At 41.9% G+C, this 27,014-nt stretch overlaps 1 protein-coding gene across 1 annotated transcript; it reads left to right on the top strand.

Moving 5' to 3' along the window:
* The first annotated feature begins 6,412 nt into the window (after positions 1 to 6,412).
* On the top strand, positions 6,413 to 12,883 carry LOC111954667 (uncharacterized). Its single transcript, XM_023974559.2, has 5 exons — positions 6,413 to 6,514; positions 6,591 to 6,615; positions 6,802 to 7,200; positions 11,361 to 11,489; positions 11,674 to 12,883. The coding sequence occupies exons 1-5, from the start codon at positions 6,508 to 6,510 to the stop codon at positions 11,885 to 11,887; spliced, it is 774 nt and encodes a 257-aa protein (XP_023830327.1). The 5' UTR covers positions 6,413 to 6,507; the 3' UTR covers positions 11,888 to 12,883.
* Positions 12,884 to 27,014: the final 14,131 nt, after the last annotated feature.

The following is a 27,014-nucleotide window of genomic DNA, read 5'->3' as shown; positions in this document are numbered from 1 at the left end:
CCAAAAAAAAGGTTGAATCATGATGATATCAGGGATCTTCAGGTCGTAGCTCTAGAAAGAGGCCCGAGTTCCCGATTTACAATTTGGGTTGGATGAAAGTTCAAAACTTATTTCACAGTCGTAGCTTGTTTTTCCCCAAGTTCCCATTTTTCCCCAAGTTCCCAGTTGTCTTGAACTCACTAAAGTCAGATTTTGCAGTGCCAAGTTAACAGTTGTTTTGAGCGTGGCACAAATCATGCTTCATTGACAGCATGGCCAATGTTGAATGTTTATCATTTTAAACTAGGAAAAGAGACCCTTAYTCTTAGACTATGGACCAAACAGCCACTCCTCTGAATAGCAGGCTAATAATTGCTTTGCAATCCTTGCAGTTAGCCACTGATTCCTTCCAAACCACTCATTGTTGAATTTGTGATTTCCAACTTGTTGTGTAATATTTATGTCCAATGGCCGATGAGCACCGATACGTTTTATCTATAATTTTTCTTCATTATTTATCTTCATATGGCAAGGATTAAAAAGGATATGCCAACAGATTGTCGACTTGATTCATGATGATGACTGCCGGCTAAGATTTTGAAAGTATGATGTTGACATGATCAGCCCAATCAAAGCTACTGTAGATATTAAGTCAGGATTCATATTTGACTCAGCCATGCCTCCTTGCCTGTCCAACATTTCATCATCTCCCACCCCTTCTAATGCGACTAGCCCTGACACTTCTCCCTCTTTTTCCCGCTACAAAGTTTCTCCCTGCATGTGTTCACTGAGTCCAAGGTGCTAAAGGAGCTCCTGAAACTTGACCCCCAAAAAACATCTGGGTCAGATGGTTTAGACCCTTCTTTAAGGTTGCTGCCCCTATCATCGCCAAGCCTATCTCTCCTTTCTGGGGAGGTTCCCATTGCTTGGAAGGCAGCCACCGTTCGTCCTTTATTTAAAGGGGGAGATCAAGCTGATCCTAACTGTTATAGGCCTATTTCTATTTTGCCCTGTTTATCAAAAGTGTTGGGAAAAAATGTCAATAATTAACTGACTGGCTTTCTTGATGTCTATAGTATTCTCTCTGGTATGCAATCTGGTTTCCGCTGAGTTTATGGATCTGTCACTGCAACCTTAAAGGTCCTCAGGGATGTCACCATTGCCCTTAATTCTAAGCAATGTTGTGCTGCTATTTTTATTGACTTGGCCAAAGCTTTTGATACGGTAGACCAGGTATTCCTAAACTGGGGGAACGTGCAATGCCGTCGGGGGTACGCCAAATAAAATAAAAAATCTTCACATTTTTAAACAGTCTATTTATATTTTCCAACGGGGCTATACATTTGGGTGAGTTTTTCTTCTCACCTGAGTAGCCTCGTTTCACTGCCAAAAATAAAATTAAACCATCTAGTGTTCAGCTAAATAACAACACAATGTCAAATACAGGTAGCCTAGTCAAAAAATTAACATCCAATCACATTAACCGTTACTCTCTTGCAGGAATTCCACTACCGGTCCATATGTAGCCAAATGTAGCTGCTGCTCATGTTGGTATCTGTACTGATGGTGCAAAAGCCGTGACAGGGAGACATAGTGGAGCGGTAACACGCATGCAAGCAGTTCCCGACCCCACTTGGGTACCCTGCAGCATCCACCGAGAGGTGGTCCACCGAGTTAACTTTGTTAAAGCAAGGCCCCTGAACTCTCGTGTATTTTCTGTACTATGCAATATGGGCATCGACCATGTAACGCTTTTACAACATACAGAAGTGCGCTGGTTATCAAGGTGCAAATTATTGACATGTTTTTTTTTWAATTGAGAGACGAGCTTGAAGTTTTCTTTACTGAAAATTGAATTTAAATCAGAAGCCGCTGCCAGATTTCTGGATTGGGCTGCTCTCAGTATCCTGCCTTGGCATATCGCGCTGTTAAGACACTGATGCCCTTTGCAACCACGTACCTATGTGAGAGTGAATTCTCGGCCCTCACTAGCATGAAAACGAAATACAGCCACAGGACTGTGTGTGGGAAATTATTTAAGACAGACTCTTCAATAAAACCCAACATTGCAGAGTTATGTGCATCCTTTCAAGCACACCCTTCAAATTAACCTGTGGTGAGTTATTCACAGTTTTTGATAAACAAATAAGGTTTTCTATGTAAGATGGTTAAATAAAGAACACAATTATAGATTATTATATTATTATTTGTGCCCTGGTCCTATAAGAGCTCTTTGTCACAACCCGGCTCGTGGGAAGTGACAAACTCACACTCATTCTTATGTTTAATAAATGTATCATATACTGTGTGTGTGGCAGGCTTACAAAGATGGCAAAAAACAACATTTGAGAGTGCACTGACCCTAGTGCTAGAGGGGGTACGCAGCTGGAGGTTGAATGTTTGAAGGGGTACGGGACTATAAAAGTTTGGGAACCACCGCGGTAGACCATTCCATTCTAGTGGGACGGCTAAGGAGTATTGGTGTCTCTGAGGGGTCAGTGTATAAAGTCAGAACATCTGCTGTCTGAGCCACTGCCTGTCACCAAGGGAGTACTCCAAGGCTCGATGCTAGGCTCCACGCTCTTCTCAATTTACAACAACATAGCTCAGGCAATAGGAAGCTCTCTCATCCATTTATATGCATATGATACAGTCTTATACTCAGATGGCCCCTCCCCTGATTTTGTGTTAAAGACTACAATAAAGCAATTTTAGTGTCCAACAAGCTTTCTCTACCCTTAACCTTGTTCTGAACACCTCCAAAATAAAGGTCATGTGGTTTGGTAAGAAGAATGCCCCTCTCCCCACAGGTGTGATTACTACCGCTGAGGGTTTAGAGCTTGAGGTAGTCACCTCAAACTCAAGCTCTAAGTACTTGGAAGTATGGCTAGATGGTACACTGTCGTTCTCTCAGCACATATTAAAGCTGCAGGCTAAAGTTAAATCTAGACTTGGTTTCCTCTATCGTAATCGCTCTTCTTTCAACCCAGCTGCCAAACTAACCCTGATTCAGATGACCATCCTACCCATGCTAGATTACGGAGACATAATTTATTAAGGGTGCTCTCGAGCGGCTAGATTTTCTTTAATGCACAAGCATTTCGCTACACTCGCATTAACATCTGCTGACCATTTTCAGTTCGCTGCAGCTAGCGACTGGAACGAGCTGCAACAAACACTCAAACTGGACAGTTTTATCTCAATCTCTTCATTCAAAGACTCAATCATGGACACTCTTACTGACAGTTTTGGCTGCTTTGCGTGATGTATTGTTGTTTTTACCTTCTTGCCATTTGTGCTGTTGTCTGTGCCCAATAACGTTTGTACCATGTTGTGTTGCTACCATTTTGTTATGTTGTGTTGCTACCATGCTGTGTTTGTCATGTGTTGCTGCCTTGCTATGTTGTTGTCTTAGGTCTCTCTTTATGTAGTGTTGTGTTGTCTCGTCGTGATGTGTGTTTTTGTCCTATATTAATTTATTTTTATTTTTAATTCCAGTCCCCGTCCCTGCAGGAGGCCGTTTCCCTTTTGGTAGGCCGTCATTGTAAATACAAATCTGTTCTTAACTGACTTACCTAGTTAAATAAAGGTTAACATTTTTTATATATTTTTTATATAACGTGATTGACGTCATTTTATCTGTGGCCAATGACCTTAAGAATTCTTGGATGGGCACTTGAAATGTAACTCTATGGCAGCACCCAAGGGGCTTGAATTTTCAAGCTCAACCCTTAGACTTGGCAGTGACGTAGTGTTCCCATGAGTGACAGAACACTGAGCCAATCACAGCGCAACGCTCCATATTGTCTGCCGGCTTGCCCCACCACCACAGAAAGCACTGAGCTAGGCTGAAACACCTGCATTTTGGAGCTGCCTTAGTCAAGAAAATAAAAAAGAGACCATGTTTGTATGCAGCTTTATTAACTCTTTTATATATATATATATATATATATATATATATATATATTATATATATATATAAATCTCAGCAAAAAAAGAAATGTCCTCTCACTGTCAACTATGTTTGTTTCAGCAAACAAATATTTGTATGAACATAACAAGATTCAACAACTGAGACATAAACTGAACAAGTTCCACAGACATGTGACTAACAGAAATTGAATAATGTGTCCCTGAACAAAGGGTGGTCAAAATCAAAAGTAACAGTCAGATATCTGGTGTGGTCACCAGCTGCATTAAGTACTGCAGTGCATCTCCTCATGGAATGCACCAGATTTGCCAGTTCTTGCTGTGAGATGTTACCCCACTCTTCCACCAAGGAAGATGTTACCCCACTCTTCCACCGGCATTTCTGGGGGAATAGCCCTAGGCCTTCACCCTCCGATCCAACAGGTCCCAGACGTGCTCAATGGGATTGAGATCCGGGCTCTTCGCTGGCCATGGCAGAACACTGACATTCCTGTCTTGCAGGAAATCACACACAGAACGAGCAGTATGGCTGGTGGCATTGTCATGCTGGAGGGTCATGTCAGGATGAGCCTGCAGGAAGGGTACCACATGAGGGAGGAGGATGTCTTCCCTGTAACGCACAGCGTTGAGATTTCCTGCAATGACAACAAACTCAGTCCGATGATGCTGTGACACACTGCCGCAGACCAAGACGGACCCTCCACCTCCAAATCGATCCCGCTCCAGAGTACAGGCCTCGGTGTAACGTTCATTCCTTCGATGATAAACGCGAATCCAACCATCACCCCTGGTGAGATAAAACTGCCACTCGTCAGTGAAGAGCACTTTTTGCCAGTCCTGTCTGGTCCAGTGACGGTGGGTTTGTGCCCATAGGCGACTTGTTGCCGGTGATGTCTGGTGAGGACCTGCTTTACAACAGGCCTACAAGCCCTCAGTCCAGCCTCTCTCAGCCTATTGCGGACAGTCTGAGCACTGATGGAGGGATTGTGCATTCCTGGTGTTACTCGGGCAGTTGTTGTTGCCATCTTGTACCTGTCCCGCAGGTGTGATGTTCGGATGTACCGATCCTGTGCATGTGTTGTTGCACGTGGTCTGCCACTGAGAGGATTATCAGCTGTCCATCCTGTCTCCCTGTAGCACTGTCTTAGGCGTCTCACAGTACGGACATTGCAATTTATTGCCCTGGCCACATCTGCAGTCCTCATGCCTCCTTGCAGCATGCCTAAGGCACGTTCACGCAGATGAGCAGGGACCCTGGACATCTTTCTTTTGGTGTTTTCAGAGTCAGCAGAAAGGCCTCTTTAGTGTCCTAAGTTTTTTCATAATGGTGACCTTAATTGCCTACCGTCTGGAAGCTGTAAGTGTCTTAACGACCGTTCCACAGGTGCATGTTCATTAATTGTTTATGGTTCATTGAACACGCATGGGAAACAGTGTTTAAACCCTTTACAATGAAGATCTGTGAAGTTATTTGGATTTTGACTAATTATCTTTGAAAGACAGAGTCCTGAAAAGGGGACGTTTCTTTTTTTTTTACATTGTTTGCAAACTGATATGTGACATGTATTAATGCCAAAATAATATGCAAAACAGGCAATCCCCAAAAACATGTGGGGTTCAAAACAGGTGGGGCTCTGTATAATGGGTCGCCACTGGTCAGGCCACATGTAAGACCAGGGTGCTTGTTACAGTGAGATACTGTTCTATTACTGGTACTGCAGCTACATTTTATTACTGTTTTACACTCTGTCCAGTATTATCCATTAGAAGGCAATGCAGTGTGTTTATATGAGACACACATTGCTCCATCAAGCAAGGTTTCACTTAATTTCTATTACTACATAAACACACATCAATCTCATAGATTCTCTGCAACCGCATCTATCTTGTCTTTCAACTTCTGTAATCTACTTAATCACTTGGCATCATGATTCACTTCAAATGAATAAATTGTCAAAATAAAAATAGATCAATGATATAAATCCTTTAATTTGAATTGGTTAGCTTTGATTTGATTTGATTTAGAAAGATGGAAAGCTTTATCTCACAGTCCTATTAACAGGACGAACTGTACATGTGTGATTGCAGGTGTGGGAGGAGACATGATTTCTCTATTCAGGAAGTTCAAGCGGTGACAACTCTTTTTTTAATTTTTTTTTATTCAACGATGGATGTTCCACAAATAGGGTATGCTATTATGTCTATTGTTAATGTACTAATTTAGGTTAAGTAGTCATTTTCATATTTGCTTGTGGCTAGATTTCGGATGTCTGATGTTCCGTCATATAGAAGATGATGATCGAACAATATTTTTGAAATGACTGGCATTACATGATTTCAACATAGAACCACAGGATTTGTAAGCAAATTTAAGTTTCAACACTTGCAGAGTTTTGTCTGTCTTGCACATTTTGGGATTACCACTGAATTGTGGTTAAGCATTAACACATTGAAGTTAACATTTAGGACAGTTTCAATTCGAGTCTACTTTGCGTATGATATCCGCCATTATGACTCAGCCATGAACATGTGCATTTTTTCGGCAACAGACCCATCCATGACTGGATAGATCTTCAGAGGACACATGAACGTTTAATTATGGAAGGTAGGCATACCCTTTTTTACATGACTTTAAAAGCATCACTCTTTCCTTTTTTCTAAACTTTACATTTGTATTACAGCTGGGCAGTTGGCAGAACCCACCAGGTATGGAATAGATAAAACAATCATAGTGCTACACAGTTTGCATGATTTGGAATGTTATTTCAAATGTCTTTATTTCTATAAAGTATCTGATTAATCAGAATATGTCACTGTCAAAAAATCTGATATTGTATGCAAAACAGAATGGGTTAAAGCCAATGTATATTTCTGTGTTTCTACATTTTCCAGCACTGATGATATGATTAACCTGAGTTACCTATTGGCTGGGGGAAGCTATGGTGCATACCAGTTCAGCAATACTTGTGTTCTAGACTCCATTTTGGCTGGAATTCATGTTCTTGCCAAAATGTATCCCCAAATTCGAGATTTGTTCACGAGGGATAACAAAATCAATGCGGTTATACGTTTCCTAGACTTCGCCAAGGTCAATGAGGCAAAGGCACTGTGGCTTATTAACTTGAGCCTTCGTAAGGAAGAAAACCTCATGCAAAATGAATTTGTAGATATCAGAGGTTATGTTAGAGACCACTTGACAAACTTCATTGAGCTGGTATGTGCCAGCTTCGACTATGATGACTCGCAATCAAGCTCCACACCATGTGACACAGTTCTCAACAACATATTGAGGTAATTGTTCATTAGGTGTGCTTGCTGAAGGCAATGCACAACTCTAGATTTCTTACATACTCATATTATTATTATTTGATTTCTTGAACCCAATCTAGAGCTAAAATAATATAAACTATTAACATGAAACCAACTTCAAAAAGTACAMACTGACCCAACTTAGATTGCTTGTGAAAGTATTTTTTATAGCGTTTACACTTTTTGAACTATAATAATATTTAATTAAATGAGCTCCCAATGCATTTCAAGAACCATAGACTTGAATGGTAAAAAAAATAAACATAATTATAGACCGTTCACCATTTAAGCTATCCAAACCAAAGTTGACCACAACCACAAAACTACTGACCACAACCACACAACAATTAACCATAACTAGTAACCAACATGACTGACCACACAATGACTGAACCACACAACTACTGACCACAACCAGACAACTACTGACCACACTTACTTGAACACAACTACTGCTCTGGTCTGCACTAGCTCTGGTCCTGAGCATAGCTGGTAGTTAGCTAGCTCTGGTCCACACTAACTGGTCTAGCTTTGGTCTGCACTAACTTGCTCTGGTCCAGGGTGTAAATAGTTGCTAGCTACCTCTGGTCCCCATTAGCGGTGGTTTAGCTCTGATCCCCACTAACAAGCTCTGGGCCAGGGTGTAGCTAGCTAGCTTTGGTCCATACTAGCATTGGTCTAGCTCTGGTCCACTCTAACTAACTCCGGTCCAGGGCATACCTAGTAGCTAGCTCTGCCACGCATTAGCTCTAGTCCAGGGCCTAGCTCTGGTCCACACTAGCTCTGGTTCAGGGCCTAGCATTGGTCTAGCTCTGGTCTGCACTAGCTCTGGTCCAGGGCATACAGACTGACTCGACTTACATTTCTTCAATAAAGCTTTATGCTAGAATTGACCACAGTCACTTCTAATACCACTGCTATTGCATTAACTACCACTACAACTACATCCACAGTCCCCATTACTACTACTACCACCACCATTAATATTTAATTATTTGATGTATTATTATTAACTACTGACCACACTTAATGACCACAACTACTGACTACTGCCACAACTGTCCACAACTATTGACCACACAACTAATTACCAAAATGACTGACCACAACCACACAACTACTGACCACACAATTGCTCACCAGAACCACACAAATACTGTCCTCAACTACTGACCATACAACTAATTACCAGAACTACTGACCACAACTACTGACCACAACCACACAACTCCTGAACACAACCACACAACTACTGCTCTGGTCTGTACTAGCTTTGGTCTAGCTCTGATCTGCGCTAACTCACTCTGGTCTAGGGCATATCCAGTAGCTAGCTCTGGTCTGCACTAGCTCTGGTCCAGGGCTTAGCATTGGTCTWGCTCTGGTCCGCATTAACTGTTCTGGTCCAGAGCGTACAGACTGACTCAACTTAGATTTATTCAATAAAGCTTTATGCTAGACTTGACCATGTTCACTACTAATACCACTACTAATACCACTACAGTAACTACTACTACCACCACAGCTACTGCCACAGTCCCCACTACTACCACCACCACTACAGCCACAGTTCCCACTACTACCACCACCATTACTATTAAAATGTTAATCAAATCAAAATATATTTTAGATTCTTCAAAGTAGCTGCCCTTTGCCTTGATGACAGCTTTGCACATTCTTGGCATTCTCTCAACCAGCTTCAAGAGGTAGTCACTTGGAATGCTTTTCCAACATTCTTGAAGGAGTTCACACATATGCTGAGCACTTGTTGGCTGCTTTTCCTTCACTCTGTGGTCCAACTCATCCCAAACCATTTCAATTGGTTTGAGGTTGGGTGATTGTGGAGGCAAGGTAATCTGATGCAGCACTCCATCACTCTCCTTCTTGGTCAAATAGCCCTTACACAGCCTGGAGGTGTGTTTTGGTTCATTGTACTGTTGAAAAACAAATGATAGTCCCACTAAGCGCAAACCAGATGGGATGGTGTATCGCTGCAGAATGCTGTGTTAGCCATGCTCGTTAAGTGTGCCTTGAATTCTAAATAAATCACTGACAGTGTCACCAGCAAAGCACCATCACATCTCCTCCTCCATGCTTCACGGTGGGAACCTCACATGCAGAGATCATCCGTTCACCTACTCTCCGTCTCAAAGACGAAGCCGGTTAGAACCAAAAATCTCAAATTTGGACTCATCAGAGCAAAGGACAGATTTCCACCGGTCTAATATCCATTACTCGTGTCTTGGCCCAAGCAAGTCTCTTCTTCTTATTGGTGTCCTTTTAGTAGTGGTTTCTTTGCAGCAAATCGACCATGAAGGCCTGACTCACTCAGTCTCCTCTAAACAGTTGATGTTGAGATGTGTCTGTTACTTGAACTCTGTGAAGCATTTATTTGGGCTCTAATTTCTGAGGCTGGTTACTCTAATAAACGTATCCTCTGCAGCAGAGGTAACTCTGTGTCTCCCTATCCTGTGGTGGACCTCATGAGAACCAGTTTCATCATAGTGCTTGATGGTTTTTACGACGGCACTTGAAGAAACTTTCAAAGTTCTTTATATTTTCCGTATTGACTGACCTTCATGTCTTAAAGGAATGATGGACTGTCGTTTCTCTTTAATTATGTGAGCTGTTCTTGCCATAATATGGACTTTTACCAAATAGGGCTATCTTCTGTATACCACCGCTACCTTGTCACAACACAACTGATTGGCTCAAATGCATTAAGAAGGAAATACATTCCACAAATTAACTTTTAACAAGGCACACCTGTTAATTGAAATACATTCCAGGTGACTACTTCATGAAGCTGGTTGGAAGAATGCCAAGAGTGTGCAAAGCTGTCATCAAGGCAAAGGGTGGCTACTTTGGAGAATCTAAAATATAAATATATTTTGATTTGTTGAACACTTTTTTGCTTATTATATGATTCCATATGTGTTATTTCATAGTTTATGTCTTCACTATTATTCTACAATGTAGAAAATAGTACAAATAAAGATAAACCCTTGAATGAGTAGGTGTGTCCAAACTTTTGACTGGTACTGTAAGTATTTAGACCTTTTACTCAGTACTTTTTTGAAGCACCGTTGGCAGCGATTACAGCCTCGTGTCTTCTTGGGTATGGCGCTACAAGCTTTGCACACCTGTATTTGGGGAGTTTCTCTCATTCTTCTCTGCAGACCCTCTCAAGCTCTGTCAGGTTGGATGAGGGGCGTTGCTGCACAGCTCTTTTCAGGTCTCTCCAGATATGCTCGATTGGGTTCAAGTCCGGGCTCTGGCTGGGCCACTCAAGGACATTCAGAGACTTGTCCCGAAGCCACTCCTGCGTTGTCTTGGCTGTGTGCTTAGGGTCATTGTCCAGATTTTCATCAAGGATCTCGCTATACTTTACTCTGTTCATCTTTCCCTCGATCCTGACGAGTCTCCTAGTCCCTGCCACTGAAAAACATCCCCACAGCATGATGCTGCCACCACCATGCTTCACCATAGGGATGGTGCCAGGTTTCCTCCAGACATGACGCTTGGCATTCAAGCCAAAGAGTTCAATCTTGGTTTCATCAGACCAGAGAATCTTGTTTTTCATGTCAGAGTCCTTTAGGTGCCTTTTTGCAAATTCCAAACAGGTTGCCATGTACCTTTCACTGAGGAGTGGCTTCTGTCTGGCCACTCTACCATAAAGGCCTGATTGCTGCAGAGTTGGTTGTCCTTCTGGAAGATTCTCCCATCTCCACAGAGGAACTCTGGAGCTCTGTCAGAGTGATTGCTCAGTTTGACCGGGCGACCAGCTCTAGGAAGAGTCTTGGTGGTTCCAAATTTCTTCCATTTAAGAATGATGGAGGCCACTGTGTTCTTGAGGACCTTCAATGCTGGAAACATGTTATCTTTATTCCCAGTCATGTGAAATCCATATATTATGGCCTAAGGAATTTCTCAATTGACTGATTTCCTTACATAAACTGTAACTCAGTAAAAATCTTTTAAATAGTTGCATGTCGCCTTTATATTTTTGTCCAGTGTATGTAAAAGAACAAAAAAGAAAGCCACTGGAAGTTTGGGAAGAACATATAGTACACTATGAAACCACCAAAAACATTGTTTCAACAATAACTTTACAGTTAATGATCTCCTTAAAATGTGTTTTATAGGAAGTTTGAGGATTACGGTGAGGCACTTCCCTTAGGCACTTCTCGTCATGAACCCAAACTCATCCTGGTAGACATTGATGACCGGATGTGTATCCTACCTCCCCTCTCCATCACTGATGATTATGAAAGGTACTAACTATACTGTATGTAGCAGGTTAAAGTCAGCCCTCGTGATATCTCTCAGCTAGATTGATCCACTGACTTAGACTAGTCTGTATTATTTGATGTTATTTCAGAAGAACTACAGTACTTTAATGCTTAAGGACCACAGTGCAGGTTCAATTGATATAACCCACTGGCCTCAATGTTTCAGGACATACGAGCTCCAGTTCCTCCTGATGGGACAGAGTACACCCCTGTCCAACCACATGGTCCTGTTCCTGTGCACTCAGCTGACTGGCAGATGGATGATCTATGACAACATGAAAACACCCCTGGTCCAGGACATTGGTGTGAGTGAACTACAGAGAGCTACAGAGAGGGACAAGTATGTTTCCTATCTTGCTGCTTATGTGAAGAAAGAATAATAATAAGGCTGCTTCGGGAGTCAAGGGCATCCTCTTTAGATTTTAGTTCTGTATTTCCGAAATCCTGTCCCAACTACAATTATTAGCATTGTAAAAAAAAATCCCCATTTAAAATTCTGTCAATTTCAAGATAGATGTTTTTTTGCATTGGATGCGTCTCAATCCACCGCATACACCAATGTCACTCTTCCGCATCGGTGGTAAAAGGTGACAGCTTAAGCGGTGTTTGTCAGACCATGATACATCCCGAAAATCGGTCTTTTCACAAAGTCGTCTGTAGTGTTTGAACAGTTTAGCCTATAAAACTATTATAACCCCTCAATTGACAGATGAGACTCTCGCGAACACAATGGTATTTGCCGTTAGGGACACGTCTGAAGTCGGTACAGCCAATCTGCCAACATCTGTCTGTAGTGTCCGAACAGTTTGGAGTACACACTAATACTTCTCTGTGGAAAGGTGACATACCTCACAAGACTCCTCTGAAGGTGTCCCGGTACCAGTTGAAAAGATGAGTGGAAGTACAATACCGTTCAAAAGTTTGGGGTCACTTAGACATTTCCATGTTTTTGAAAGAAAAACTTTTTGTCCATTAAAATAACATCAAATTTATCAGGAATACAGTGTAGACATTGTTAATGTTGTAAATGACTATTGTAGCTGGAAATGGCAGATTTTTTAAAATTGAATATCTACATAGGCATACAGAGGCCCATTATCAGCAACCATCACTCCTGTGTTCTAATGGCACGTTGTGTTAACTAATCCAAGCTTATCATTTTAAAAGGCTAATTGATCATTAGAAAACCCCTTTGCAATTATGTTAGCACAGCTGGAAACTGTTGTGCTCATTAAAGAAGCAATACAACTGGCCTTCTTTAGACTAGTTGAGTATCTGGAGCATCAGAATTTGTGGGTTCGATTTACAGGCTCCAAATGGCCAGAAACAAAGAACTTTCTTCTGAAACTCATCGGTCTATTCTTGTTCTGAGAAATTAAGGCTATTCCATGCAAGAAATTGCCAAGAAACTGAAGATCTCGTACAACGCTGTGTACTACCTGTCTCTTATACACATCTAGATGTGTATAAGAGACAGGCTATGTACATATTTCATAAAAAAATCTGTAGTTTCCAGCTACAATAGTCATTTCAACATTAACAATGTCTACACTGTATTTCTGAACAATTTGATGTTATTTTAATGGACAAAAAAATTGCTTTTCTTTCAATAACAAGGACATTTCTAAGTGAACCCAAACTTTTGAACGGTAATGGACATCTGGAGACTGTTTAGTGCCAAAAATAAGGGGTTAAATACATGTAAAAAAATAATGTTTTAACTAAATACGTGAATTAATGTTTCCTGATCTATCTTATATCTCGCCGATATAGGACAGACATTTCAGAACAAACTTCCTTAAATGTTTTGGGGGGGTGACTATCTGTTGTTCCATGTATTGAATCTGTTACTCAATGCGTTTGAATGGGCTAATAGCAGTAAGGCCCAAACTTGTTTTGTATCAAATATTTTTTACAATATTGTTGGGGGATACTTCAAGGGGTCTTAAAATTCTAAATCAAATAGCTAAATGATCGTTGGTATGACCTTCTTAAAACAATTCCATGTAGCTTAGTAGAACCCATGACTATACATCACATTGGATAAAAGCGTCTGCTAAATGGTGTTTAACTTATTTTCGTGTTATTTTTATAATGTTACTTAATGTAATAAGCTCTTCAGACTGCTCTTTTTTTTTATGTTGACAGCAGTTATAGCCAGGAATAACATACAAGATTGACTAGTGTTAAGTGTTGTCACAGAGAGAGGTCTAAGAATGCATTGATTCTATGGAACCTTTTATTCCTGCAAATATGAACATTAATTTTACAATAATTTTGGTCCTGTCGAGCTACTATAACAGGAAGAAACTGAGTAACTGACACTCGAGATGTTTTTAAATGTTTGTTCTGTTTGAATAAGCTTAGCTATCACTAACAATCAGTAGCTCGTTTCATATGGCCAGTATTAATGTTTACCCTTTATTACTGACAGTTTCTTTGCCAGTTCATTTGATATTTCCTTTATATATTCTGTACTACAGTATATGGTTACTCTGTACAGAGCTGTGAATAAGTATGTGAACCCCTGCACTGTTTTCACATATTAAAAGGTGAAATATTTGTTTAAATAAAAAATAATACAATATTGAGATGTCTTGTGTTAATAAGTATGTGAACCCCTGAGTCAAAACTTGATGAAAGCAAAATAGTACAGATAGATGGCAACAAAAACTGTACCGTAAAGGCACAGAATAAGTTAGAGGACAAACAAAAATAAATGGAGGACATTCAAGAAAGATCAAGTGTAATATATTATTTAAAAAATGAAGCGAACTGGAAGGAATATGAAGGGAAATGCACCAAATTATTTTTTCATCTTCAACATAGAAATGCTACCAAAAATATTTGGTCACCCATGATTCACCAAACGATATTTTGAAAGAGAAAGCAAAGTACTTTAGGCATATGTTTTCGTTTCAGTCTCCTCCATCTCCACTAACCGAAGATAATTGTATGGATTTTTTTTCTGTTTATAATGTAAAATTAACAGCTGTACAGAAAGACTCGTGTGAAGGCCAAATTACAGAGGAGGAACTTCTTGGTGCAATTAAAGCCTTTAAGTCCGGGAAAACTCCAGGGTTGGATGGCATACCTTTCTTGATATACTTAGAGAACRGTTATTAACCACTCCTACAAAAATGGTAGATTATCAGATACTTAACAAGGAGATCTGATTTAATTATTACTGAAACAGGATCCAGGTGGTAAATATAAAGATCTGGTCCAGTAAAAAATATTGGAGGCCCCTTACACTTCAGTGCTGTGATGCAAAAATTCAAGCAAAATGCATAGCGCATAGAATTAAAAAGGTATTGTTGGATATTATTCATCCTAATCAGACAGGTTTTTTACATGGACGATACATTGGAGATAATATAAGACAAGTACTGGAAACAATTGAACACAATGAAAAATCTTGGAAACCAAATTCTGGTATTCTTAGCTGACTTTGAAAAGGCTTTTGATAAAGTACGACTGGAATTTATATATACAGTGCATTCGGAAAGTTACGTTACAGCCCTAATTCTAAAATGGATTAAAAATAAAGAAATCTTCATCAATCTACACACAATACCCCATAATGGAAAACAGGTTTAGACATTGTTGCAAATTTATTAAAAATAAAAAACAAATAACTTCCATAAGTATTCAGACTCTTTGCTATGAGCCTCGAAACTGAGCTCAGGTGCATTCAAATCAAATGAAATTTTATGTCACATGTGCCGAATACAACACCTTACAGTGAAATGCTGACTTACAAGCCATTAATAAACAATGCAGTTTTAAGAAAAAAAGTAACAAATAATTAAAGAGTAGCAGTAAAATAACAATAGTGAGGCTATATACAGGGGGTACCGGTATAGAGTCAATGTGCGGGGGCACCGGTTAGTCGAGATAATTGAGGTAATATGTACATGTAGATAGAGTTGTTAAAGTGACTATGCATAGATAATAACAGAGAGTAGCAGCAGCATAAAAGAGGGGGGCAATGCAAATAGTCTGGGTAGCCATTTGATTCGATGTTCAGGAGTCTTATGGCTTGGGGTAGAAGCTATTTAGAAGCCTCTTGGACCTAGACTTGGCGCTCCGGTACCGCTTTCCGCGTGGTAGCAGAGAGAACAGTCTATGACTAGGGTGTCTGGAGTCTTTGACAATTTTTAGGGCCTTCCTCTGACACTGCTTGGTATAGAGGTCCTGGGTGACAGGAAGCTTGGCCCTGGTGATGTACTGGGCCGTACGCACTACCCTCTGTAGTGCCTTGCGGATGGAGGCCGAGCAGTTGCCATACCAGGCAGTAATGCAACCCATCAGGATGCTCTCGATGGTGCAGCTGTAGAACCTTTTGAGGATCTGAGAACGCATGCAAAATCTTTTCAGTCTCCTGAGGGGGAATAGGTTTTGTCGTGCCCGCTTGTTGTCCTTCGACCATGTTAGTTTGTTGGTGATGTGGACGCCAAGGAACCTGAAGCTCCAATTCTGTTTCCATTGACCATCCTTGAGATGTTTCTACAACTTGATTGGGGTCCACCTGTGGTAAATACAATTGATTGGACATGATTTGGAAAGACACACACCTGTTTATATAAGATCCCACAGTTGGCAGAGCAAAAACCAAGCCATGAGGTCGAAGGAATTGTCCGTAGAGCTCCAAGACAGGATTATGTCGAGGCTCAGATCTGGGGAAGGGTTCCAAAAATGTTGTGCAGCATTGAAGGTCCCAAAGAACACAGTGGCCTCCATCATTCTTAAATGGAAGAATTTTGGAACCACCAAGACTTCTGGTCGCCCAGCCAAACTGATCAATCGGGGGAGAATGGCATTGGTCAATGGCGGCAACCAAGAACCTGATTGCCACTCTGACAGAGCTTCACAGTTCCTCTGTGGAGATGGGAGAACCTTCCAGAAAGACAACCAGCTCTGCAGCACTCCACTAATCAGGCCTTTATGGTAGAGTGGCCAGACAGAAGCCACTCGTCAGTAAAAGGCACGTCAGCCTGTTTGGAGTTTGCCAAAAGGCACCAAAAGGACTCTCAGACCATGAGAAACAAGATTGAACTCTTTGGCCTGAATGCCAAGCATCACGTCTGGAGGAAACCTGGCACCATCCCTACGGTGAAGCATGGTAGTGGCAGCATCATGCTGTGGGGATGCTTTTCAGCGGCAGGGACTGGGAGACTAGTCAGGATCGAGGGAAAGATGAATGGAGCAAAGTACCGCGAGATCCTTGATGAAAACCTGCTCTAGAGAGCTCAGGACCTCAGACTGGGCGAAGGTTCACTTTCCAAACAGGACAAAGAGCCTAAGCACACAGCCAAGACAATGCAGGAGTGGCTTTGGGACAAGTCTCTGAATGTCCTGATTGGCCCAGCCAGAGCCCGGACTTGAACCGGGTCGAACATCTCTAGAGAGACCTGAAAATAGCTGTGCAGCAACGCTCCCGATTCCAACCTGACAGAACTTGAGAGGATCTGCAGAGAAGAATGAGAGAAACTCCCCAAATACAGGTATGCCAAGCTTGTAGCATCATACCCAAGAAGACTCGAGGCTGTAATCGCTGCCAACGGTGCTTCAACAAAGTACTGAGTAAAGGGTCTGAATACTTGTGTAGAAGTGGTCCGACTTCCTGAACTTTTATTTTTATAAATGTGCAAAAATGTCTAAACCTGTTTTTTGCTTTGTCATTATGGAGTATTGTGTGTAGATTGATGAGGGGGAAAACAATTTAATAATACATTTTAGAATAAGGCTGTAACGTAACAAAATGTGGAAAATGTCAAGGTTTCTGAATACTTTCCGAATGGACTGTAAATGCCTGGAATATTTCAATTGTATGTATAGTAACCCRAGGTGTAAAATAGTAATTAATGGATACTGCTCAGAAAGTGTTAAACTGTCAAGAGCAGTAAACAAGGTTGTCCACTATCGGCAAATCAATTTATGGCCATCGAAATGTTAGCTATTAAAATCAGATCCAACAATAATATCAAGGGGTTAGAAATCCAGGGCTTAAAAACAAAGGTGTCATTGTACGCTGATGACTCATGCTTTCTTTTAAATCCACAATTTGGATCRCTCCACAGCCTCATAGAGGATCTAAATACTTTTTCTAACCTCTMAAATACAACCAAATTATGATAAATTATGATACGTATTGAATCACCCAAAAAATGTACTTTTACATTACCGTGTAGTTTACCAATATAATGGTCTGACGGTGATGTGGACATACTCAGTATACACATCCAGAAAGAAAAATATTTTTAATAGAAAGTTAGCAAAAATAGATAAGATTTTACTACAATGGAAAGGAAAATACCTCTCTATTTGTGGAAAAATCACTGATTAACTCTTTATATCATATCCCAGTTTACCTACAGTACCAGTCAAATGTTTGGACACACCTACTCATTCCAGACATCTAAACTATGAAATAACACATGGAATCATGTAGTAACCAAAAAAGTGTTAAACATATCTAAATATATTTTATATTTGAGATTCTTTAAAGTAGCCATCCTTTGCCTTGATGACAGCTTTGCACACTCTTGGCATTCTCTCAACCAGCTTCATGAGGTAGTCATCTGGAATGCATTTAAATTAACAGGTGTGTTTTGTTAAAAGTTCATTTGTGGAATTTATTTCCTTAATGCGTTTGAGCCAATCATTTGTGTTGTGACAAGGTAGGGGTGGTATACAGAATATATACCTATTTGGTAGAAGGCCAAGTCCATATTATGGTAAGAACAGCTCAAATAAGCAAAGAGAAACAACAGTCCATCATTACTTTAAGACATGAAGGTCAGTCAATCTGGAAAGTGTCAAGAACTTTGAAAGTTTCTTCAAGTGCAGTCGCAAAAACCATCAAGCGCTATGATGAAACTGGTTCTCATGAGGACCGCCACAGAAAAGAAAGACCCAGAGTTACCGCTGCTACAGAGGATAAGTTCAATGAAGTTACCAGCATCAGAAATTGCATCCCAAGTAAATGCTTCACAGAGTTCAGACACATTTTAACATCAACTGTTCAGAGGAGACTGAGTGAATCAGGCCTTCATGGTCAAATTGCTGCAAAGAAACCACTACTGAAGGACACCAATAAGAAGAAGTCTTGCTTGGACAAAGAAACATGAGCAATGGACATTAGACCGGTGGATATCTGTCCTTTGGTCTAATGAGTCCAAATTTGAGATTTTTGGTTCCAACTGCTGTGTCTGTGAGACGTAGAGTGTGCAAAGCTGTCATCAAGGCAAAGGGGGGCTACTTTCTCAAAAATAACATATTTTGATTTGTTTAACACTTTTTTGGTATGATTCCATATGTGTTATTTCATAGTTTTGATGTCTTTGCTATTCTTCTACAATGTAGAAAATAGTAAAAATAAAGAAAAACCCTTGAATGAGTAGGTGTCCAAACTTTTGACTGGCACTCGATTTACAACAAAATATGGGTGATTGAAAGTGATGCAGACAATTACATTGATGGAAGCTACAATCTATCTGCAGTATTAAAGCTGAAACCTAGGTAGTTTCTAGTAATCTCTCCTCCTTCTGTGGACTTTATATGGCGGTTGGCAACCAACTTTAAGGTGCATTACCGCCAACAACTGGACTGGAGTGTGGAACTCAGTTAATCTTTCAATCACCCACTCCTAATAGGTAAAAAACTATTAGGAGATGGGAGAGGCGAGACTTGCTGTGCTTCAAGCGTAAAAAATAGAGGCAGGTGCTATTTTAGAGCCTCGCTAAGCAGATGCTCTTTGGCGTGTGCGAGCAGTTTGGATGAAACGATTGAATAACATGTATGTGTACATTTATTTTGCAACGCTCACACACGCAACGCAGCCGGTGTGGTCCGGCTCGAAGTCGGTAACAAAAAGGGAGACAAAGTGGAGATTAGGAATAACAAAAATATATTTATTAACTGAAGTAACGTAAATACAATTAACAATGGTGTGTGTAGTCAGTAATCAGTAGTGTAAGTGAGTGGTTGCGTGCATACATTTGATAATGAGGGCTGTTGAAAGGTGCCAAAGCAAACAAACAAAACGGCCACAAAAATGCCACAACCAAAATCTAACAGTGTGTCTGCATGGAGACAGTCTATTCAATGAATGGGGAAGAGGTGTACTTATCCCGGGACACACTCGGGCCCAGGTGTGTCGCTGACGACCTTCTCAGCTCCGCCCGCCGACATCCTTATAAGGAAAACAAGAGCAAAGAGAAAGAATACGGCAGACAGAGTGGGAGGGTCATCCCCCCCCCCCCCCCCCARCCCCATAAAACCGGGGACCAACAAGGACTCCGGAACACCATACCAGTCACACAAACTACTGCCCTGGATCCTTCTAGTTGTAACAGAAGCAGTACTTTCTGCTGTTTAAAAAGAAGACTACTAGGGCTAACGGATGGAGCGGACATTGAAACGAACCGGGAGACTGCTGGGGAGGTGGCGAGTCCTCAGCAGAGGCTGCCCCAGTGTTAACTTCAAGAATACCACTCTCCATCAGATTGGCCTTCAATATCAAGCTAACAGATTTTTAAAAACYTTTATCACTAATTTCAACCTTGTAGTGTTCAGCGATCTTCAACAGCTGTTCTTTAGTACATAATTCTAACAGTTCCTCTGATGGAAAGTGAATGAACTCGTCTACATTAGACGCCATCACAAGTAAATACAAAAAATAATAATCTCGCTCTTCCCACCAGACCAGACCACAACAAGAGAAATGACAATCACACTGGGCACCACAGAAGAGAGATGAGATATATATGGAGCTTCCCCAAAACCTACAATAACTCAACCCTAGTCTTCGTGTGGATTTGCAATGAGTAGTTACGCACTGTAGAGAAAGAATACGGCAGACAGAGTGGGAGGTTTGTCACAGACAACACAACCGGGAAACATTCAACACCTTGTTAAGCCACTACAGTGTAGTTTTGGGATTATGTGTAACGGGCTTCCTCCTCCTCTTCATACGAAGAGGAGGAGTAGTGATTCGACCAAACTGCAGCGGGTTGTGAATACATAATGATTTAATAAACAAAACTGAAGAACATGACGAACACTAGAATAATTACAAAACAAATAAACGAATGTAGACAGACCTGGACCCGAACTTACATACAACGTGAAGAACGCATGAACCAGGAAACAGACTACATAAAACGAACAACAAAAAAAACGGAACAGTCCCGTGTGGCMTAACATACTGACACAGGAGACAATCACCCACAAACAAACAGTGAGAACAACCTACCTTAATATGACTCTCAATCAGAGGAAACGTCAAACACCTGCCTCTAATTGAGAGCCATACCAGGCAACCCAAAACCAACATAGAAACAGAAAACATAGACTGCCCACCCAAAACTCACGCCCTGACCATCAAACACATACAAAACAACAGAAAACAGGTCAGGAACGTGACATTATGTTGGGTAACTGTCCTGTTGTTGAAAGGTATTTTTATTTATTTTGTGTTTTTGTTCTAGCGTATGTTATTTTTAGTAATACACTGATATTGATTACGGCTTTGTTGGGTTTAGAGCTTGCAAGAAAGGCATTTCACTGTACTTGTGCATGTGACATTAAAACTTGAAACATTTCAGTCCCAGTGTTTAGAGTTTTAGAATACCCAGGCAGGTACTCCTCTAGGATTTGTCCTTTACTTTGCTCCATCCGTTTTTCTCTTGAAGATCCTGACAAACTCCCAAGTCCATGCCAATGAAAAGCATGCCCATAACAGGCTGATGCTGTCACCATGCATCAAACTAGGGATGTTGTTGAGTGGGTGATGTTAGATTTGGCCCAGATCTTTACATTGACAGAAATATGTTTTTAGACAACATTTTTGCAGTATTATTTCAAACTCGATGCAGGAATGTAAAGTTATTAATACTTCCCACTTGCCACTTGCCACTGTCATACAGGTCAGTTTTGCGCAGTGACTGGGATGTTGTAGAGCCATGGAAAGTATTCTCCCATCTCACTCTAACTCTGTAGCTCGTTCAAAGTCACCATTGGCCTCACAGTGACATCCCTAAGCAGTTTCCTTATTCTCTGGCAGACCAGCCTTGAAGAAGTGCCTGATCTATGCAGTGTGTTACGACACATCATCCACTTCATAATAATAATTTATCCCTGAGTTGTTTTATAATATCCATGGTGGCTTTGTGGTTGAATCTTTTCTTTAAATTCATATCACACAGAGTAACCCTACAGAAAAGAGGAATTCATTTGTTTAATCATGTGAACCACCATAAATACACACAGATACACACAAACAGAACCGAAAGCCTTTTTTTTGTAATTTCCTTTTTGTTCAAAACATATTCTTAACGTCTAGTATACCTAAGCAATAAGGCCCGAGGAGGTGTGGTATATGGCCTATATACCACGGCTAAGGGCTGTTCTTAAGCACAACGCAATGCAGAGTGCCTGGACACAGCCCTTAGCCGTGGTATGTTGGCCATATACCACAAACCCCCAAGGTGCCTTATTTCTATTATAAACTGGTTACCAATGTAATTAGAGCAGTAAAAATACATGTTTTGTCATACCCATGGTATATGGTCTGACATACCACAGCTGTCAACCAATCAGCATTCAGGGATCGAACCACCCAGTTTATAAAACTGGGTGGTTCGAAGTTATGACGCAAGTAAAACCCTAAACAAATTTCAATTCACGTCATGACGTGAAGCTCAGCTCTTCAGCCCACTTCATGTCCACCCGTCTGATCTCTCTCGCCCTATATCAATGCTCCCCACCCATGAAATTCCAGTCCCCCCCCCCCCCCCCCCCCCCCCCCCAACATCCACCAAAAAAAAAAACGACCTTTCCATAACCGAGCTACAAACGGTTGATTTCACGGGTTAAAACATTTACGGAAATAAACTGTATATTGTAACTTTTTTGGGGGGGGGGTCGAACCGTCTGGTTGCTGGTTGGAACAATGGACCGGAAAATATGGTTACTGTTCCAACCCCTGGTTCACATAGTTATTCACACAACACAAAAAATATCATTAATGTACTACTTTTTTTAAACCATGTCTATCTTTATTTCCCAAAAACAATTCAACACAATCACTATCCCTTTTTTGTATTTTAATCATTTTAAGCATAATTTAACAGAGACTTAACACATAACAAACACATTTTTTAAGAACACTTTTAACATAGGACAGGCCCTGTTGTTACCCCATATCCCAGCAATAATTCCTTGCATTACGCCTGGGAAGAAATCACTTCAATTTGCTCAACTTGCCATTGGCTCAAGTTCCCCAAGGCAAACATTTTGACTATATTAGCCTACACAGCTACAAGGATGCACTTTCATGCTAGGTTTATGACCTCATATTGAAGCTTATAGAGACCCCAACTGATTTATAGAACAATCTTTAAAATATCTACTTTGGTTAAGATACAAGCAACATGAAACCTGTAACACAATAAATTCATTTGACATTTTTTGGGGGACTTAACTTGCTTACCACTTTTTCCATGTGGTTTCTTCCATCACAGACTCTATGAAATGATTACCTCTTCCTAAATATTTGGTTTCCTAGAAACAAGGGTGGATCAACTTACCCCTTTGGCTCAACTTAACCCAGGCCCCAGATGCCCCCCTCGGAGACAATCTTCAGGATTGTACACTCCTTGCATGGTAAACTCACAAAAGAGGCAACATGAGTCCATAAAAAAGATGGGGAAACTTCTCTCTCACACGATAATCTGAAGGGTGACTGGCTTATCACTCGGGCACTCTAGTCACCCTAGCCACGGCCTGTTCACTCCTTTACTATCTGGCAAACAGTATCGAAGCATCGGGTCTCAGACCAACAGGCCCCGAGACAGCTTCTAGCACCAGACTGTTGAACAACTAGCTTTAGCTGTCTACCTGCTCAGACCTGCACCTTAGAGACTATTTTCATTGACTCTCCACACATCCAACCCTTACACAAAAGCACACACACTCACACACACACAGTCAACGCTGCTGTTCTATTTATACTATTTATTCAACTGCACGACCAAGACACTTTATATTTGTAAATACAGACATACTCAACATAGCACATTCAGAATTTATACTGTGTATCATATTGTGTACATATCATTTTTACTTTTGATATGATTGATATTGATATTGTACTGCACCGTTTATACCTGCTGTAAACTGTGTAAGTGACAAATACAATTTGATTTGACTAAATTATAATTGAGCTGATGTAAAAGAGGAAGTACAAAAATACATACAGTTTGGGGTGGAGGGATGGCTAAAGACTAGTTACACACACTATCTCTCCCTCTCTTACGGAGGTGGCTTGCCCTCCAGCCTGCGTCTCCCCTGTGTCTCCCCCATCTGCCTCTGCACTTTGACCAGGTCAGTGAGGCTGGTCATGAACTGACCCACAGCCCCAGCCAGAATGCTCCCGATCGCTGCTTTCCTGTGGGGGAGAGGAGAGGACACATTGGCCTAACTGGGTGGACACTGACAGGGAGGCACAAGCCTGAACCTACTTCAGTAGGTTCAGGCTTGTGTAGAACTTGAAGCTCTCAACCCGCTCCACTACAGTCTCGTCGATGTGAATGGGGGCATGCCCGGCCCCGATTCCTGTAGTCCACAATCAGCTCCTTTGTCTTGCTGACGTTGAGGGACAGGTAGTTGTCCTGGCACCACACTGCCAGATCTCTGACCTCCTTATCCCTGTCCCTCAACGTCAGCTGTCTCATTGTTGTCGGTAATCAGGCCGACCACCGTCGTGTCATCGGCAAACTTAATGATGGTATTGGAGTCATGCGCGGCCACACAGTCGTGGGTGAACGGAGAGTACAGGAGGAGACTGAGAACGCACCCCTGAGTGGCAACCGTGTTGAGGTTTAGCGTGGCAGATGTGTAGTTGCCCGTCAGTAATTCCAGGAACCAGTTGCAGAGGGAGGTGCTCAGTCCCAGGGTCCTTAGCTTAGTGATGAGCACAGAGAGCACTATTGGGTTGAATGCTAAGCTGTAGTCAATGAACAGCAGTCTCACGTAGGTGTTCCTTTTGTCCAGGTGGAGTGCAATAGAGATCAATAGAGATAGAGATCATCTGTGGATAGAGATCATCTGTGGATCTGTTGGGGTGGTATGCGAATTCAAGTGTGTCTAGGGTGTCTGGGATTATGGTGATTTGAGCAATGACTCATCTTCAAAGCATTCCATGGCTACAGATGTGGGCATAGGGACTATGGTGGTCTGCTTGAAACATGTAGGTACTACAGACTTGGTCAGGGAGAGGTGGAAAATGTCAGTGAAAACACTTGCCAGCTGGTCAGCGCATGCTCTCAGTACGTGTCCTGGGAATCCATCTGGCCCTGTGGCCTTGTGAATGTTAACTTGTTTAAAGGTCTTACAGTACTTACATCAGCTTCATTTTTAACAAAGCAAATTTGAGAACAAGGCTACCTAAATTCTATCAGCATATTGATTGTAGCACTCATGCGGGCAATACACTGGATCACTGCTACTCTAACTTCCGCGATGCATACAAGGCCCTCCCCCGCCTTGCCTTTGGCAAATCCGATCACGACTCCATTTTGCTACTACCGTCCTATAGGCAGAAACTCAAACAGGATGTGCCTGTGACAAGAACTTTTCAATGCTGGTCTGACCAATCGGAATCCACGCTTCAAGATTGTTTTGATCACGTGGACTGGGAAATGTTCCGGACAGCCTAAGAGAATAACATCGATTTATACGCTGATTCGGTAAGTGAGTATATAAGGAAGTGTTGTACCAACTGTGACTATTAAAACCTACCCTAACCAGAAACCGTGGATAGATGGCGGCATTCGCGCAAAACTGAAAACGTGAACCACCGCATTTAACCATGGAAAGATGACTTGGAATATGGCTGAATATAAACAGTGTAGTTATTCCCTCCACCAGGCAATCAAACAAGTGAAATGTCGATATAGTGGAGTCACAATTCAACGGCTCAGAGACAAGATGTATGTGGCAGGGTCTACAGGCAATCACAAACTACAAAAAGAAAACCAGCCACGTCACGGACACCGACGTCTTGCTTCCAGACAAACTAAACACCTTCTTTGCCCGCTTTGAGGATAATACAGTGCCACCAACGCGGCCTGCTACCAAGGACTGTGGGCRCCCCCCTCTCCTTCTCTGTGGCCGATGTGAGTAAGACATTTAATCGTGTTAACCCTCCCAAGGCTGCTGGCCCAGATGACATCCCTAGCTGCGTCCTCAGAGCATACGCAGACCAGCTGGCTGGTGTGTTTAGGAACATATTCAATCTCTCCCCAACACTGTCCCCACATGCTTCAAGATGGCCACCATTGTCCCTGTACCCAAGAAGGAAAAGATGACTATCGCCCRGTAGCACTCACTTCTGTCATCACAAAGTGCTTTAAGAGACTAGTCAAGGATCATATCACCTCCACCTTACCTGACACCCTAGACCCAGTTCAATTTGCATACCGCCCCAATAGGTCTACAGACAATGCAATCGCCATCACACTGCACACTGCTCTATCCCACCTGGACAAGAGGAATACCTATGTTAGAATGCTGTTCATTGACTACAGCTCAGCATTGAACACCATAGTACCCTCCAAGCTCATCATTATGCTTGATGCCCTGGGTCTCGACCACGCCTTGTGCAATTGGGTCCTGGATTTTCTGARGGGCCGCCCCCAGGTGGTGAAGGTAGGAAACAACATCTTCACTTCGCTGATCCTCAACACTGGGTTCCCACAAGTGTGCGTGCTCAGTCCCTTCCTGTACTCCCTGTTCAGCCATGACTGAGTGGCCATGCACGCCTCCAACTCTATCATCAAGATTGCAYACGGCACAACAGTAGTGGGCTTGATTACCAACAATGACGAGACAGCCTACAGGGAGGAGGTGAGGGCACTTGGAGTGTGGTGTCAGAAAAACAAAGGAGATGATCGTGGACTTCAGGAAACATCAGCGGGAGCACCCCCCATCCACATCGACGGGACAGCAGTGGAGAAGGTGGAAAGTTAAGTTCCTCAGTATACACATCGCTTACAAACTGAAATGGTCYACCCACACAGACAGTGTAGTGAAGAAGGCGCAACAGTGCCTCTTCAACCTCAGGAGGCTGAAGAAAGTTGGCTTGTCACCTAAAACCCTCACAAACTTTAACAGATGCAAAATCGAGAGCATCCTGTCGGGCTGTATCACTGCCTGGTACGGCAACTGCACCGCACACAACCGCAAGGCTCTCCAGAGGATGTGCGGTCTGCACAATGCATCACTGGGGGCAAACTACCTGCCCTCCACGACACCTACAGCACCCGATGTCACAGGAAGGCCAAAAAGATCATCAAGGACAACAACCACTGGAGCCACTGCCTGTTCACCCCGCTACCATCCAGAAGGCGAGTTCAGTACAGGTGCATCAAAGCTGGGACCGAGAAACTAAAAAAACAGGCCATCAGACTGTTAAACAGCCATCACTAACACAGAGAGGCT

The sequence above is a fragment of the Salvelinus sp. IW2-2015 genome, linkage group LG28 (genome assembly GCF_002910315.2).
Source record: "Salvelinus sp. IW2-2015 linkage group LG28, ASM291031v2, whole genome shotgun sequence".
Lineage (NCBI taxonomy): Eukaryota > Metazoa > Chordata > Actinopteri > Salmoniformes > Salmonidae > Salvelinus > Salvelinus sp. IW2-2015.
Note: the sequence above shows the minus strand (reverse complement) of the source record. Positions and strands in the feature narration are given on the sequence as shown.